We start from the raw sequence: 15,070 nt of genomic DNA on the forward strand, positions 1-15,070 counted from the left end.
CGAGTATTAAATGCTTAGCAGCCAAACACATTTATTAGTCTTTTTCTTTTTTTTTTCTTTTTTCTTTTTTTTCCAGGAACCCAAAAATATTTTGTAGTTATAATGTAAGCAACTGAGTTGCACATAATACAATCATCTTTCAAAAAATAAAAATAAAATAAAAACAAAAAAGCTGTTTAAAAGCCCAAAAAAACCTTCAGAAAACTTATATAAGTATTACACCATCTCTCAGTTTCAATGAAATGACGACGACTTAATTCCTTATTACTCTTGTCACACTCCAATAAAACATCACCCTTTTCTTTTTTCTTTTTTTCTTTTTTCTTTTTTTTTTTCTCTAAATCCAGCATGAGAAATACAGTACCTGCTATGGCAAAAATACACATAAAATGCAACATTTCAGCTTATTTGTACATTAGTAGAGTTTAAACATTTTATTGTTTTTTTTTCTTTTTAAGTGAACCAGTGATTTTAAGTACCACTATACTAAAAGTAAAATAAAAATATAGAAAAGGAGGAGAAGGGGGGCAGCCAGCCATACAAGAGCACCTTCTAAAGTGCTGAGTTTCTGTGTCCATGGAAAACCCTTAGGGAGTTAAAACACCTGCGAGCATATGGGATGGGAATTAGGATGAAACCTGGCTAATGCAAGACATTGTGTCATCTCCTCTGCATTCTCCCCGTTTGTCCTGGATCTTTCTTTACCGCACGCTAGAGAAGGAGGGGAGAAACCAGAGCTACGGCAAGAGTTTAGTAAAGGAAGCTGTTTCAAGTATAAGAAAAAATAAAACACTTACAGGTAACTTGCAAATAGCATCAATATACACACAGCCACTATTTTTATTATTACAATGTCTGCTTCTAGGGGACAGTGTTTCAGGCAAGAGGACTTCAGCTGTACCTTCCTGTTACCCAGTTATGTGCAAAGTAGAAAAGCTGCCTTTTCTAATCCAGCCATTTTGGACATCGCTGATTTTCTGTTCTGCAACCTCCTCCCTCCACTTTTCAAGGACAGAAGGCGGCGGCATTATTTTACCAAGAAGACTAGATGAAATGAATCTATTTCTCCTTTCCTCTTCCAGACGCACCCTTCTCCCATTACTTGTTTGTAATGAGGAGAAAGTCGCCGAACATCTGATGCCCACCATTAGCCAGTTTCCTGAACAGGTAGAAGGCATTTACCTTTGTAAACATAATCCCTTATGTTTGTGGAACTCAAAGCAGCATTTCGTATCTCCATCCAAGCGGTGGAGATTAAAATAGATCAGAACGCTCCCCCGTCATCGCTTTTCCTCCTCCCCTTCCCTCCCCCCCGCCCCCAGAAAGATTACATTTGGTTAGTTTTGTTAGAAGGTGGGTTTTTTGGTTCTTTGGGGAAAAATACTTCGCATTTCATTCAAAGTAAACATCACAGAATTACCATCAGCAGAGTCGTACTGCTGTTTGTTCTGCTTTCTAGATGAGAAAGAAAAAGCACTGTGCATCAGATATTCTGCATGTTTTAGGGTGCAGCAGAAATCTAGGATATGTTTGTGTGTAAATCCTACAGGTGCACATACATCATTGCAGCTTCTTTCTCTGCATACGTTTCACCTTGAGTACTGGCAGAGATGGAGAGGGTGGCATATGGCAACAGTGGAGAGATGTTCCTAAGGCCACGGGGAGCAATGCAGGACAGAGAGGACCAGGGAGTGTCAGATAGGAAGGTTTCAGGTACAGAAACCATATTCTTGATATTTCAAAGGCCAAATTCCAAAAGGCATGGGCTCATATGCACATCCCTGAGACGCACATCCAAGAAAAAAGAAACAGCGACCGTGTGATTGGAGAGGGGAGGAAGTAGCAGAGGTTCCCTGACAGCGGTGGGATTTACCCAATGAAGACCTCTTCCCCCACCACCCTCCCAGATCCATGCTGGGAGAGCCGTAAGGCATATACACGAGCAGCATCTACTATCACTCCCTCTGTTCCTACACTTTATTGGCAGGTGATGGCTTCTGTATATCGTGGACAAGAAGAGACACTGCATTTGAAGTGTCACTGGTAACACACTGAAATTAATTCAGGGAAGGAAACAGAAAGCTACTCTGCCCTTCATCCCTGGAGCAGCAGCATAAAGTGGCAAGGTTCTTCATATTACAGTCCCCTCGCTGGAACTACCCAACCACCACCTCCCCCTTCCTTGATAGCAGGAAATATGTGTCCACTTGAAGCATGACATTACCAAAAATGCTATTTAAAGGCAGGGAAAAGTAGACAAACTGATTCTGATTTGGTGATCTGGTGAAAGAAGCAGCGAGCTCAAAGTACTTCAATCAAGTTTGAAACTTGTAAATACAACTAGAGAAACGTGACCTGTAGCAACACTAGCATAACTGTGTAAAGGAAGAGCAGGAGAAGGAAACTGGCATAAAGACAGAGGAGGAGTATGAGTAACAATCTCCATCAACTTCTGTTATTTAGGATCTGAGTGTCTGATGGCTTTAATCATTAAAAAAAAAAGTTTATCTCCCTCCACACAGGCAAACAACCTAAAAAGAATGAGCAATCTTGCTGTAAAAATCTCATACTACTTCTATCATGCTTTTTATCTTTAAAGCACTTTACAAACATTTACTATTTGATCCTCACAAAGCCCCTGTGAGGTAGGTATTATTATCATCACCCCCGCTTTACAGATGAAAAAAATGAAGACAAAGTAGTTAAATGACTTGCCCAGGGCAAGGGAAGAGTAAGGGCCAATGTTAAAATTCAGGAGTTCCAGGCTTCTGATCCTGTGCTCAAAACCACTAGTTCAAACACCTTTTTAGAAAGGAGATAAGAAATTGAAATAAAAGCCCATTATGTTTAGAAGAAAAGCTAAGATTTAAAAGGTTACATCAAAAGGGGAAATGTACCACGAGGTATTTTTGTGAGTGAGTTTAAACTTCGGATTTTTTTTTCCTTTTCTTTTTTTTAAAGGCAATCTGACAGAGTGGAACCCTGATAAGATCACATCTGCAAGGCAGGCACAGATGCGAGAGTGATCATCAAGTCTATTACTTATTACAGTACTGTGAATGTCAACAAAAATAAAATTGCTGCATGAAAACACTGAATACAGGCAGAATAATCTCTCAGTTCATGATATTACATGTAAGATAATGCCAAGGATAATGCAGGTACCATGGAACACCATGGACAAAGGAAAAAGTCAAGTCAAAGAGTCCCTATTAAGATGACGAAGAGGGCAGTGAGATCTACATTTTTCTGAGGAGACTGCTCCTGGAAGCTCAGCAAGCTTCAAGGAACACAATTCACAATGACTGCATTTTGGAGATGTGAAGAAGTGAATCCTTTTTTATGACCATTATGATACCACCTTATAGTAAAAAAGGACCATTTCTTTTAAGTAGAGGGCCTTGTCTACACATCAGTCTACATTCCCTAAAATTTCACACACTGCCAACATTAATGCTAAGTGACCGGCAGTAACACCAGACAGCAAAGCACTGGTAGCTGCTGATGTTGAAAAAAAAAAAACCAAACCTGCAGTCCTCTGTCATGCTTTTATCAACACGAGAAAGTAAGTACCACCTCCACCATCTTGTCCATAGCTGTGCCGTCACTGTATGAGCTGTGCCAGAAACAGCAGCCAAGAAAATTTTAGGGGGAAGAAAGCGTAGACATCAAGGACCAGCTGTGTTCCAATTCTCCTGGAAGAGCGCAAGGACTGTTGTAATGGCAAATGAGTAAATCCAAAAGAGAGTGCCAATGGCACTGTGTTTCCTGAGCTTGACAAGGGCCAGAACACAGGAGGTGGTAGACAGCTTCCCAGGTAGAGCCGGTGTCCCATTCACCCTATTGGCCCTGGGTTAACACTGCATGGCGAGAATTCACAATCCTGCGCAAGGCTTAGAGCTGATTTTGTTTTGCAGTCAACATTAGTTTTCCAAATCTCTGCCCAGTTACCTATTGGCCAACTTCTGAAAAAGAGAGGGTCTTATCAACTCCTTTTGATTTCAAAGTCGTCACCTCCGCACTTCCTCAAACTATAACGGATATACCATGGACACAGAAACTCCTACAGTTTAGCAAAGTTATCTTTGTCCCCTACACCCCCTTTGCAGAATGCATAGTTTACAACTCACTTACAAAATAAAGAAGCAATGCTGACCACATATGGGACCTTTTTTTTTTTTTTGAAAAAAGAACAAACAACCTCTTCTTAAGTTCAGTATCAAAATTCACATTTGCATAATAATACATTTCAAGGCCATTAGAGAGGAATGAGAGCGAAGCAAAGAAAACTGCAGAGTCTCTCCTCTCTTTGTCTTCCTGAATAGAGCTGAGAGATCCCACTGGAGTTTCTTTTCAGGGTGGGAATTACAAAGGGCTACAACAGCTCTTGATCTTGTACACCTCATGTTTTGGGTGGAACGAAGAGGTGAATTATTAGAGAAAAAAAAAAAACAAATGGAAGGAGACACTGCAGATTCCCATGTTTAGCTACAAACAGCTTCGAAGAAACAAAAAATTACTTCAGATTTTTTTCCTTTTAAACACTTCTACCTCACCATTTCAAAAACTCTTTTTTTTTTCTTCTTGTGTAATACCCTGTTCATTTAAATGGCAACATTAAGTGTGCTGGAAGTTGAAGGGTTGAAAAAAATAAATTTTCCTGTTTCTCTTATCAGGACACGGACAGAGAGGGTAAAAGTGTGCCTGCACCCACTATTTAACAGAAGCTACAAAACATCATCTTCTCTACGTGTATAAATTTGTCTCAAACATCACTGTTTCAATTCTCCAGTGCTTACAAAAAAGAAAGCCACACGCACTCACACTCATGCACACAAACATAGAGAGAAGCCACAATATGTATACAAACTCAACCTGCAACGGCAGACTAACCTAAAACTATCAACAGCTTCTGTGCATCACACGACATCCCTTCGCACCCCCCCACCCCGATCTCTACCACATATGAATACGTATTGTGCAGTGTAGAGACCAGCCCAAAGATGCTGCTTGTCAAAAGGGACCAGTGGGCTGCAATCTCGACGTATGACCTCTTGAAAGAATAAATTGACCATTGTCTCCCCTCCAGCCCAAGTGGTCTCCTCAATTAGACAGTCACTATACTCACAAAGGCACATTCATAAATACCACATTTAACTTACTGCTTGTAAAAACATAGGAGGAAAATGTTAAGCGCTTATACCCCAACCCATCCTTATTGACCCAGCAAGAAGTATCACAATAACGTATCACTTGGTGAGACCTTACTCTACCTTTAGAAGGTACATATTAAAGAAGTCTTCCAACACCTCTTTTTAATTTTTTTTTTGCATAAATGAATGCTTTTTTTGTTTTTGGCTTATATATTTTGGAATACAGCACACTCACTATAAAGCTCTGTTGTAAGGCTACCCCCTAAAGTAAGGCTGTTCTACCTTGGCTTGCATTTTCACTTCATTTTGCTTCTTCTCCACACGTTCCCAAAACAAAACAAAAAAACCCACACAGTGCCTTATATAGAAAGGGTAAGCCATATCTGGCAGGGAGAGGGAGGGGAAAGAAAGCACGTAATATCATAACCATGTCACTAAAATAGCTATTCTAACAAGCTGTGCAACCTGCTCTTACTGCTCAACAGTAAATGATGAAGAAAATGTTTACTTATGGTTGTGTTTCATCTGAAACAGGAGAAGTTTCCACTTTGTCTCAATTAAAAAAACCAAACAGATTAAAAAAAATGAGGAAGTTAGTTCTGCAAATGCAACAACACACGCTAATACCCAAGAGGAGGCATTTAGTGCTCAAGGAAACAATTTTTTTCAAGCACTGCCTCCTTGTATTGTGCATCCATGCAAACTTCTCCAGTCTCTTCTCTTCCCCTCCGCCCATCACAGTCAACAAGGCTTGCCGTAAAAATACTTAACGCTGGCTGGCACAATGAATTCTAACCACCCCCCCTCCCTTTTTTTCCCCCTTTTCCCATGGAGTGCTCTGTATTCATTTACAGAAAGGCTGTCAGAGTCAAGTCACAGAACTCCCTTTCTCACTACAAAGTTAGCAGGAGCCCTAACACTGCTGAATGTCACCAGTCCCAGCTGTCACACATACAGGGTGAAAATGGCTCTTTGCAGAGGGCACTTGATTTGCTAGAAGCTTGCTTATATAGCACAGGATTCTGGGGGACTTTTAGAGAAAAAACTTGCCTGCATAGCTCGATGAAAAGCAACACGCACGCAAACTGTGGATGCAAACAGATGTTTGCTGCGTGCTACAGATGAAGCTGCATCTATCTTGGCCTGACAATAGGAGCTGTGGCGCTTTTTGTAGCACAGATGAAACCTTAAATCACTTTTCATGTAAGGATTAGAAGCTATAGTTACTACATCACAAAGTTTAAAGTCTCACATAACACCACAAAATAGCTATATTTTAAACAGGACCCTGACTCAGTTTTAACAGCAATGTAGACAGACCCTTGAATTCTACTGTAGACAAAGCTCTGCTTGGCGAGTTGCTACAAAACGGACCTGTTTCCTATTATCTACTGCAGGGGAACTTTGGTAAAATTCAGCAACACTGGTATTTACAGTGATGGGACACTTAATGCAAAACATTGTAAGGGACATGAACTAGCAAGGCTGCTAAAAATCTCCAGTTAGGCTCCTGTCATTTAGCCCAACTAAAAACTCTGCTCCAGCATAATTTTTGCCTTGTGTTTTACATTTGGATGTGAATTCAGCACAACAGGGAAAACAGGCGCTGTCTGCATCAGGGAAACTTTACGTGTTTCTCCCCGTTACTGTTAACACCCTTCTGCCACAGGTGGAAGCCTAGTACTGGAGGTGAAGGAAGAGAGTTTGGGTTTTAGACATCTGTATTTTGATCACAGCGGGAATGACTGATATGATCTAACAGTATCAGTTCCTAACATTGCAAAATAGTAGCAAAAAACTAGAGAACTGAAATGGTATTTTGTGCAAAATCAATTTAGACAAACGAACAGATTCTGCATATGTTGTTTCAGACTCAGGACCAAAGTTGCACTTCAACAGCATTTGTTTGTTATGGTTTTTGTTTTAGAATTGATTTCAACTTAGTTTTCTTGGTATTACTTTCCTGCCCACAAATACATGCATGCATATTTACAATTAAGAAAGCTGCTTCTGCTAGGGGAACCTTACCTCTTCAGAGAGGGAAAAAAAAAGTTTTACTCAATCAGGACTCATACCCTGAGATGCTAACCATCCACCACTACACCAGCATTTCAATCCACTTGAGAAATCTGGATACTAAGGTCACATGATTTACAGCAAACGTGATATATGCAACACAGATGTTTGTTGCACTGGAAATACAACAGGTCCTCGTTTCCTACCTTGGCCCTGATCCAGCTAAGGTTTACTTACACAAAGGGCCCTTGCTCAAGCAGTACTCACTCATTTAAAGTCAGTGGGACTAATTCACATGAGGATCACTCCTGATTTCCTGGACCAGACTTGGCCAAATTTGGCTACCTCAGATAAACATACAGTACTCCTCTCAAAGTTAACAGGAAAACAATATGCACAAACAGAATTAGAAGCCTAAGAGATAAACATAATAAAAGATGAAGAAGAAACGAAAATAATTCTACAGTACTGTTTAGATGTGGCAGCATTTTTATAAAGAAAGAATAAGGGAAAAGTTTGAAGGGATATTTAGAAATTTCATGGCAGAAAAAAAAATAAAAACGTGCCAACTTAAATAACAATTGAACCTTTATATTAATTTTTGAGGTGGTTATCCCAGCCAGTTTGTTGAAAACATCCTGTTTATGTTGCAGAGGAAAAACACACTTGCCTTAATATTCTTGCTCATTACACAAGCCACTTAACTTAAAGCAAAATAAAAAATTTGTAAGAAAAACCTGACACCCTGTGATTGGAAAAAAATCCCAAACCAACAAGAACACCACTCTCCAGACTGCTGGGCAAGTGTTCAGGTAAAAGCATAAAAACACTGGGAAAACATGGCAAGTCTTCCAAAGTACATGGTACTGTAACTGCTTTCCAAAGTAAATGTCAGAGGTCTCAACAAAGTTCTGAGTTGCACTTCGATACCCCAACTTTTTTTTTTTTTTTTGCTTGCTAGACTTTGTTGTCACTGCTAAAATAACATACTTAAATGGAGCAAAGAATTATCAAACCCATTAAAAAAATTCTCAGCTTGATACACACTGCAGGGTGGGGTAAGCATAGTGGCTGGTAACAAATGGGTACTTGCTTATAACACTGCTAATTTTTTTTTTTTTTAAACCAATTAAGGATTCAAAACCAGGGAAAAAAACCAGGAAGGCTGAAACCACCTGTAAAGTGTGTATATGTTTAGACTGTATAAGCTGGAGAACCAAAACCAAGAACAAAACGGTAAGAAGAGTTCTGTTTATCACTTGAGAAAGCATTTTTTAGTGAAAGATGTTATGCTTGATTTTATGTGGAAAGAAATGCCCATAGTCTATTCCAAGATGTGCTCTCCCCACTCCCTTTTCCCTACCTTCTTTGTCAACATGTTTAAACAAATGCTGCCACTGATTCCCTCCCTGGAACAGTTTTGTAAAAGCCCAGAAGTACCCTAACATCAATTCCTGCTGCCTTTTTGCTGTTATTAGCTCAAATGGTAGCAGAATATTTGCAACATTAAGTGATGGTTGTCCCCAGAAGATGAGTCTGGTTAGCACAATGCTCAGAAATCACTTGCAATGCTTAGGAGTGCCATGACTAAGCCATACTAGCAACATCGTGATTAGCTACTTATAATTTGGAGAGGAACAGAACTGTCAACTGTAGTTGGAAAGTAGTAAGATTAATGTTACTTTAACAATGTAGGAAAACTGTCACTGAGGAGACAGTCACTAATATTTGCAGGCCTGCGTGTTTAGAGAAAGGAGGAGCAGACTGTTGTCCTACAATAGGTTTGGACCCAGCAGACCGCTGAAGCTCCACACTACCAACTCTTCAGCAGTCAGTCACAACCCACTTTCAAGTGACTATCAAGTTCCTGGGCTCTTTTTGACTAAATCCTATGATTTCCTCTCTTTTAGGATACCGCTGATTTGATAAAACACAGCCTCTGGCAAAACACCCAGAAATTCTCCCTGTGAGTAAAAAAAATAAAATAAAATCCCAAACTCCCTAAATAAACTCTCCTTCTACTGGCCCATGACAGGATTCATTTAAGTGCGTTGTTATTATTGTATTATTATTGATGCATTATTTTTAACACACACGTATATAGTCAGATGTACACGCAGCACAACAGGAAAACACTGGGCAACTAATATGAAAAGGACAAATTTGGCATCCGATTTTTTTTTTTTTTAAATAATAATAGAAGTTATCTCAACTACTGTTATGTAACTCATTGCACGACATGCTGATGCAACATGTTCTTTTTTCCTTAAGAACAGGTACATCTATTCCATGCAGTGGCCATACTGCCTCAACCTTGCCTCGTCTTCCCTTCCTTCCCCTACTGTAGGGCATGTGGGTGCATGTAAAAAGGCACTAGCACGGTTTTTGTGGTTTGAGTCTAGCCATTTCAGGCGGAGTAAGCCCCTGACCCTTAGAACTGGGAGACAGAAGTTGGCCATCCCAACACCGAACTCTGAAGTTCAAGACTGTAAGCTCTGACAGCCAGCAGCAACAGGGTGAACCGAAGAGTTTAACAGATATTTTCCTCATATAAAACAAAACGGAAAGACTGGGAGGTGGGGTGGGTGAAGAAAAGCAAGCAGCAAATCTCCAAGTGGGGAATAAACTGACCAAATAGCTGAAAACCGGAAAGCTGATCTCTAATGTACATTTTACTGGAATTTTTTCATATTTTCTCTCTTCTGTACTGAAAAAGGCAGGATAATAAAACTGCTTCATTATTGGGTATTCTGTCAGCACTAGCTTTCTTTAGAACGACTTAAAAGTGGTTTAAAGAAGCACCATCATGTATTTCCTGCTAGTTTTCCTAACTGAGGACTCTTTCAGTTACACTATACTGCATTTTTATTAGGTTTATAGTTTCACTTTTAAAAAGGTGCTTGGAAGAGTATTTTCAGTTAGTTTCAATCGAGAGGGAACAAAGTGATAGATTTCCATTCACACACTTCTCCATGCAAATGCACACGTCTGCATGAGTAACAAAGCACTATAAATGATAACCCTTCTTCTCCCACAACTTGTTTAAGATTACAATGACTTTCTGTTGTTGATATTGAGAAGTTTTCTTAATGTATTTTAATTTATACAGTCTTTAAAATTCTTGATCCCCCCGCTTGACAGTAACATTTGGAGATTCTTTTTTTCTTTTTCTTTTTATTTATTTTTTTTAGCATTTTTATTTTAAAGTAAAAACTTTCAAACATTTTGAAGATTCAGGAACTTGTAAAAGTTTATCAACAAGAAACAGCCATCTATCTAGGATAAGGTTAAATAAACCATCTTCAAAAACTGGCTTCCTACCCTAGAATTCCTGAGAATGCTTGCAAATTTAAAGCAGGAAAATAAAATGTTAAAATAAAAACACTGTTAAATGCTCCCAGAGTTAGTCTTCATCTAAAATATATATATGCACTTTTTGGTCTTTTTTTTTTTTGTACATTTTAATTTTTTTCCCTTTAAGCTTACAATGGAAGAACAATTTAGCTTTTCTTTTTAAATATTTCAAATCCCTCATTATGTCTTGTAAACAAGAGGGGCTCTAGCACCCGGCTTTCACCGTAGTATCGCAATGAACTCAACTAGCCCAAAGTGCAGGAAAAGGGGCCTCAGGGCAGGTTGGGAGAGAGAAGTGAGGGTGGAACACAGCAATGAACCAGCATGTATAGCAAATCATGTGACAGAACGGATACTGGCTTACTCAGGCCAAAGGTGCTTCACTAAGAAGTACTGCTGGCACAGGACTTTTAAGGACCCGCTCTGCATGTCTGAGCACGGCTGGTCTTCAAGCAGAGACTAGCAGAAACAAAGCTTTATGGATGTGTGCATGTGAGGGGCACTAGCTAGGAGTTGGAAGAGAGCATTTTGTTTCTTTGTGCATGGTGGGATGGATGAAGGAGGAGACGTGATAGAAAAGTATATTCAGAAGGGGCCAGAGTATGCTGCACACTCCAGTTTACTAAACAAATACAAACCTACTTATACTTTTTGTCACATAACACTTTGCATACAAATCTACAGGCATGTGTATATGCAGCATTTCCCTCAGTCAGTCTTCCTTGTGACATTGGGTTTACATAGAAAGGGCGAATTAAAAAAAGCCATGTAACTCCCTAGCCCTTCCCTCCCACCCCCAGCACACAGGCATACAGACACACACACACACACATGCACACCCCCCCCCCATTATTTGAATCTGCTTTTGCTTCTCCCCACCCGACCCATACTTAGAGTTAAATGTATTAGACATTGTCATATCCTTCAATGAAAACGCTGAAGAAAGAGAGACTCCCCTATCCTCCCCCCCCGGCAGGTAATAAAGCCCAAGCACTGCTCCCGCTGAGGGTTGGAATGGACAGGTATGTGCTGGTACAGTATGTCGGCACTTTGTTAGACGGTGTAACAGCTAGACAACACCACATGGAAGTCTGAGCACTTACGGAAAAAGTACCGGCATCTCTCTCCCCTCTTCTCCCGGCCCCAACCCCCCAAAAGACTTCCCACTTTGTGTCAAGGGATGTTCCTTCAAGTCTGCTACAACTCTTTTCACAACAACAGGTCTTAAAAGTTTTGCTCCCAGCGCACACATGCACGCACACACTGGCTATCACTGTGGATTATAGGTCACCCCTATCCTGCCCAGAGTACTACTACACTGATGCTAAAAAACCCCAAACCTTTCCTTAAATACAGAAATTAAAAAGCAACAGTACAGAAAAAGTAAAAACAAAAAACAAAAAGGTGCAATACTTTTTTTTAAAAAAAAAAGTCTTTGCTAGTTATATACCTCCCTAAGCAAAACCACGTACACAGGAAAAAACACAACAGAGAAACAAAAGGAAACGTTTGAAGTACACACTGGTTTAAGAACATTCGTAAGTAAACGTTTCTGTCAGTGATGGTCTGGCGCTGTAATACACCAAGGCCTGGCACAGGTAACGCTCACCATGAAGGACATAGAAAGGAGTTAGCTGCATGTGCTTTCAGGAGATGAGACAGGCTGGCCAGCAATTTGCTGACACAAATTAGTTTTTGTCAGTTTTAATACAAGCGGTCAATCAATTAAAAGGCTAATTTTGTTGGGCTGGACTTTCAAGTTTTTGACGGAGTCTTCAAGAATGAGTATGGGTGCCTATTTAGGTTTGGGGGAGAAAAGAGACACTTTTTTTTTTAAAGGTACTGAAGCTTGTGAAAGACTGAGTAAGAACATTTGTCTTAGCCGCACAAAAAATGGCAATGTCTTCTTTCCTCCTCTTTTCCCCTCGCTGGAAGAAAAAAATGGCTTGCATTATATAACAAACATTCTAGGGTTCACTCAGTACAAAAACCCCACATGCAGACATAAATAAATAAATACACTGCTACTCAAAAGACAACATTGGCTCCCCTCTCACCAAATCCTTTGGATATGGCAGTGTTCTGCTCTACCACAGGGTTAGAACAAGGGCTAGGAAGCAACTACCCACTCAATATGATCTGCAGACTTGAGATAGCACCCTGCTAAAATGAATTTAAAAAAACCTACTGACAAATTTTAATCCAGCCCAACTGGATTCTGCTTCAGCCACAGGGACTCCACCATGCCTGTCTTGTTTTCAGAATCAAGACATGCAGATGGCCAGCCAGCCCGTAGACCATCAGCAATGCAGCGTTTCAAGATTATATATATAGAGAAAAAAATGCACACACACGAACATGTGCACACGCACTCACACAGAAACAAGCACACGTGGGCAGTTACATGTGCCAGAACACACTGGTACTTATCAACCAGCCAATCACAAAGTGTTGGTTTTTTTGTTTTGTTTGTTTTTTTTGTTTGTTTGTTTGTTTTGTGGTTTTTTTTGTGGGTTTTTAAATTTTTTAAATTTTTTTTCATTTTTTCGTTTTTAAAGTGAGGCTCCGTCAAGTCTTCCCTCCCCCCCCTTTTTTTCTTTTGAACCCCTCCCCTACCCCAACCCAACATGGTAGACCTAAGGACGGAAACACACCCAGTGCAAACAAAGTTAAAAAGCTATTTTTTCAGTATATATGTTTCTTAGCAACAACTTCCGTATAACATGAAAAAGTGAAAAACTAGAAACTAATTTTTTTAATTTTTTGTGTTTAAATTTAAATGGTATGTGTACTTGCTTCACATTGTCTTTCTAAGTTGGCGTTCATGATTCAAGTATTTCAAGAGTGATATGTTCTCTTTTTGGATTCATATTCCAAACGAAAAAACTGAAGTTATATAAGGGAGGCAACTATGTGCTCAGACAGTCTGTCAATGACCCACCTTTTTTTCTCTCTCCGTTTTCTTTTTTCCTTTTATAAATGTATTTATTGCAAGTTGAAAAAAACGAAAAGGTCAAGTTAGTGCTGCTGCTGTTCCAAAAAAGGTCACGAGGTCAGAGTTGAAAGTTCTAAGTTCAGATTGAATCCGACCCTCCTCCCAGAAGGTCTCCAGGTAGTAAGGGAGCAGGGCTGCCCATTCTGTGTGGATCCTCTACGCTTGGGACCCCCCACAAGCTTGAAGAATAGTTTGGGGGCCCCCACAATGAAGCGCCAGTGAGATCACCCCCACTGCTGCTGCTGCCGCCACCACTGCTCCACTGCCCAAGCCCTGTTGACCCACCAAAGAGATTTAAAGCAGGTCCAACTGGATCTGTCTGGTTCTGTCCTGTCTCCAGGGATTGCCAGCCTGCTGTGGGTGCACTTGGGGTTGCTGCAGGTGTAGGGGGCTGAGCTTGTGCCAGAAAGCGACTAACCTCTTCATCTGTGGCAAACTCAGCCAGGATGGTAGTGTTTCCCAACACACACCTAAAGACAAGATACACAGAAGAAAAAAATAATAATTAGAGCTGGAAGGTAAGGGCAAGGGATTCAGAAGGCATGGAAACAACACCGTTAGGTGCCCAAACCAAAGGAAGCATCAGCTTGCCACAACCAAGTGAGCACAGAAAACTTTAGCTGTTCTTGACAGTGAAACTGACTCAAAGCACAAGAACTCCAACTTTATAAGGGGGATTCCCCCCCCTTCAGTTGTTATACCCGCAACAAAACTTTTCTAAATTTAAACTAAGTTCCTGAACATTAACACTGAGAGCAATAAAAGCACCTATACCGTGTAGCTAAAATGGTAAATGCACGTATACTACCTTTCAAATAAACCAGAGGAAGAACAGGTTAAAAGCTTGTCAAAGTCAGAATTAGTATAGTTCAAAAGTTTTCACTGAGTTTAAGGGCTCACAGCACCACCACACCCACACTCCCCCAAGATTTTTTCTCAAAACATCTCACATTTTCAAAACACACCAGAGCCAGTCAGTTCCAAAAAGCTTAAGAACAGGAAACCTAAGATCTGCAGCTTTTCAAGTAAGCCATTTTAGGTGTATCTCAAAACTATAGTAGATTCCCGCACATTCCGGTTATGCATATAAGAATGATTTTCATCTGAAACAATTCACAAGCTTTTATAAAATGGCCAAAATTGTACAGTAAGGTGCATACTGATCACAATTTCATCCTATTTGCACCTTCTTAGTTCTCTGTGTGCCAGTTTGTGCCAGCAATTAAAGGAATACAAACAGAAGGCATCTTTCTCTTCTTCCTCTGCTGATGAATGAAAGATTCCCTTCCATCCACAATACTTGAAATGAGTTCCCAAAGCATAGCACTGGACATAAGTTTTGTGTTTATGACTAATGTACCAACAAATAACTTACATGTGCAGTGCAGTCTGGGCCTTGGCCGCCTCCTGTTTGGTGTTATATCGGATAAGGGCGGTGCCCTGGGTCAGGTTCAGATGGAATGTCAGCAGTGGGCCATGCTGCATGCAGATCGTCCTCAAAGTTGACCCATCAATCTGAGGAAGAACAGCCAGAATAAAACAGATGTTTGTA

At 40.2% G+C, this 15,070-nt stretch overlaps 1 protein-coding gene across 26 annotated transcripts in view; it reads right to left on the minus strand.

The window, feature by feature from the left end:
* Positions 1 to 17: 17 nt before the first annotated feature.
* The window catches only part of TNRC6B (trinucleotide repeat containing adaptor 6B), a 146,421-nt gene continuing 131,368 nt past the window's right edge, over positions 18 to 15,070 (minus strand). For all 26 annotated transcript variants that reach the window (XM_054807909.1, XM_054807846.1, XM_054807773.1 and 23 more), the window contains 2 exons: positions 14,894 to 15,033; positions 18 to 13,988 (listed from right to left, as the gene is read on the minus strand). In XM_054807909.1, coding sequence (XP_054663884.1) covers positions 13,598 to 13,988; positions 14,894 to 15,033 — 531 coding nt within the window. In that variant the 3' untranslated portion in view covers positions 18 to 13,597. The remainder of the gene's footprint in view (positions 13,989 to 14,893; positions 15,034 to 15,070) is intronic.

Source organism: Grus americana, chromosome 1 (genome assembly GCF_028858705.1).
Source record: "Grus americana isolate bGruAme1 chromosome 1, bGruAme1.mat, whole genome shotgun sequence".
In the NCBI taxonomy this organism is placed as follows: Eukaryota; Metazoa; Chordata; class Aves; order Gruiformes; family Gruidae; genus Grus; species Grus americana.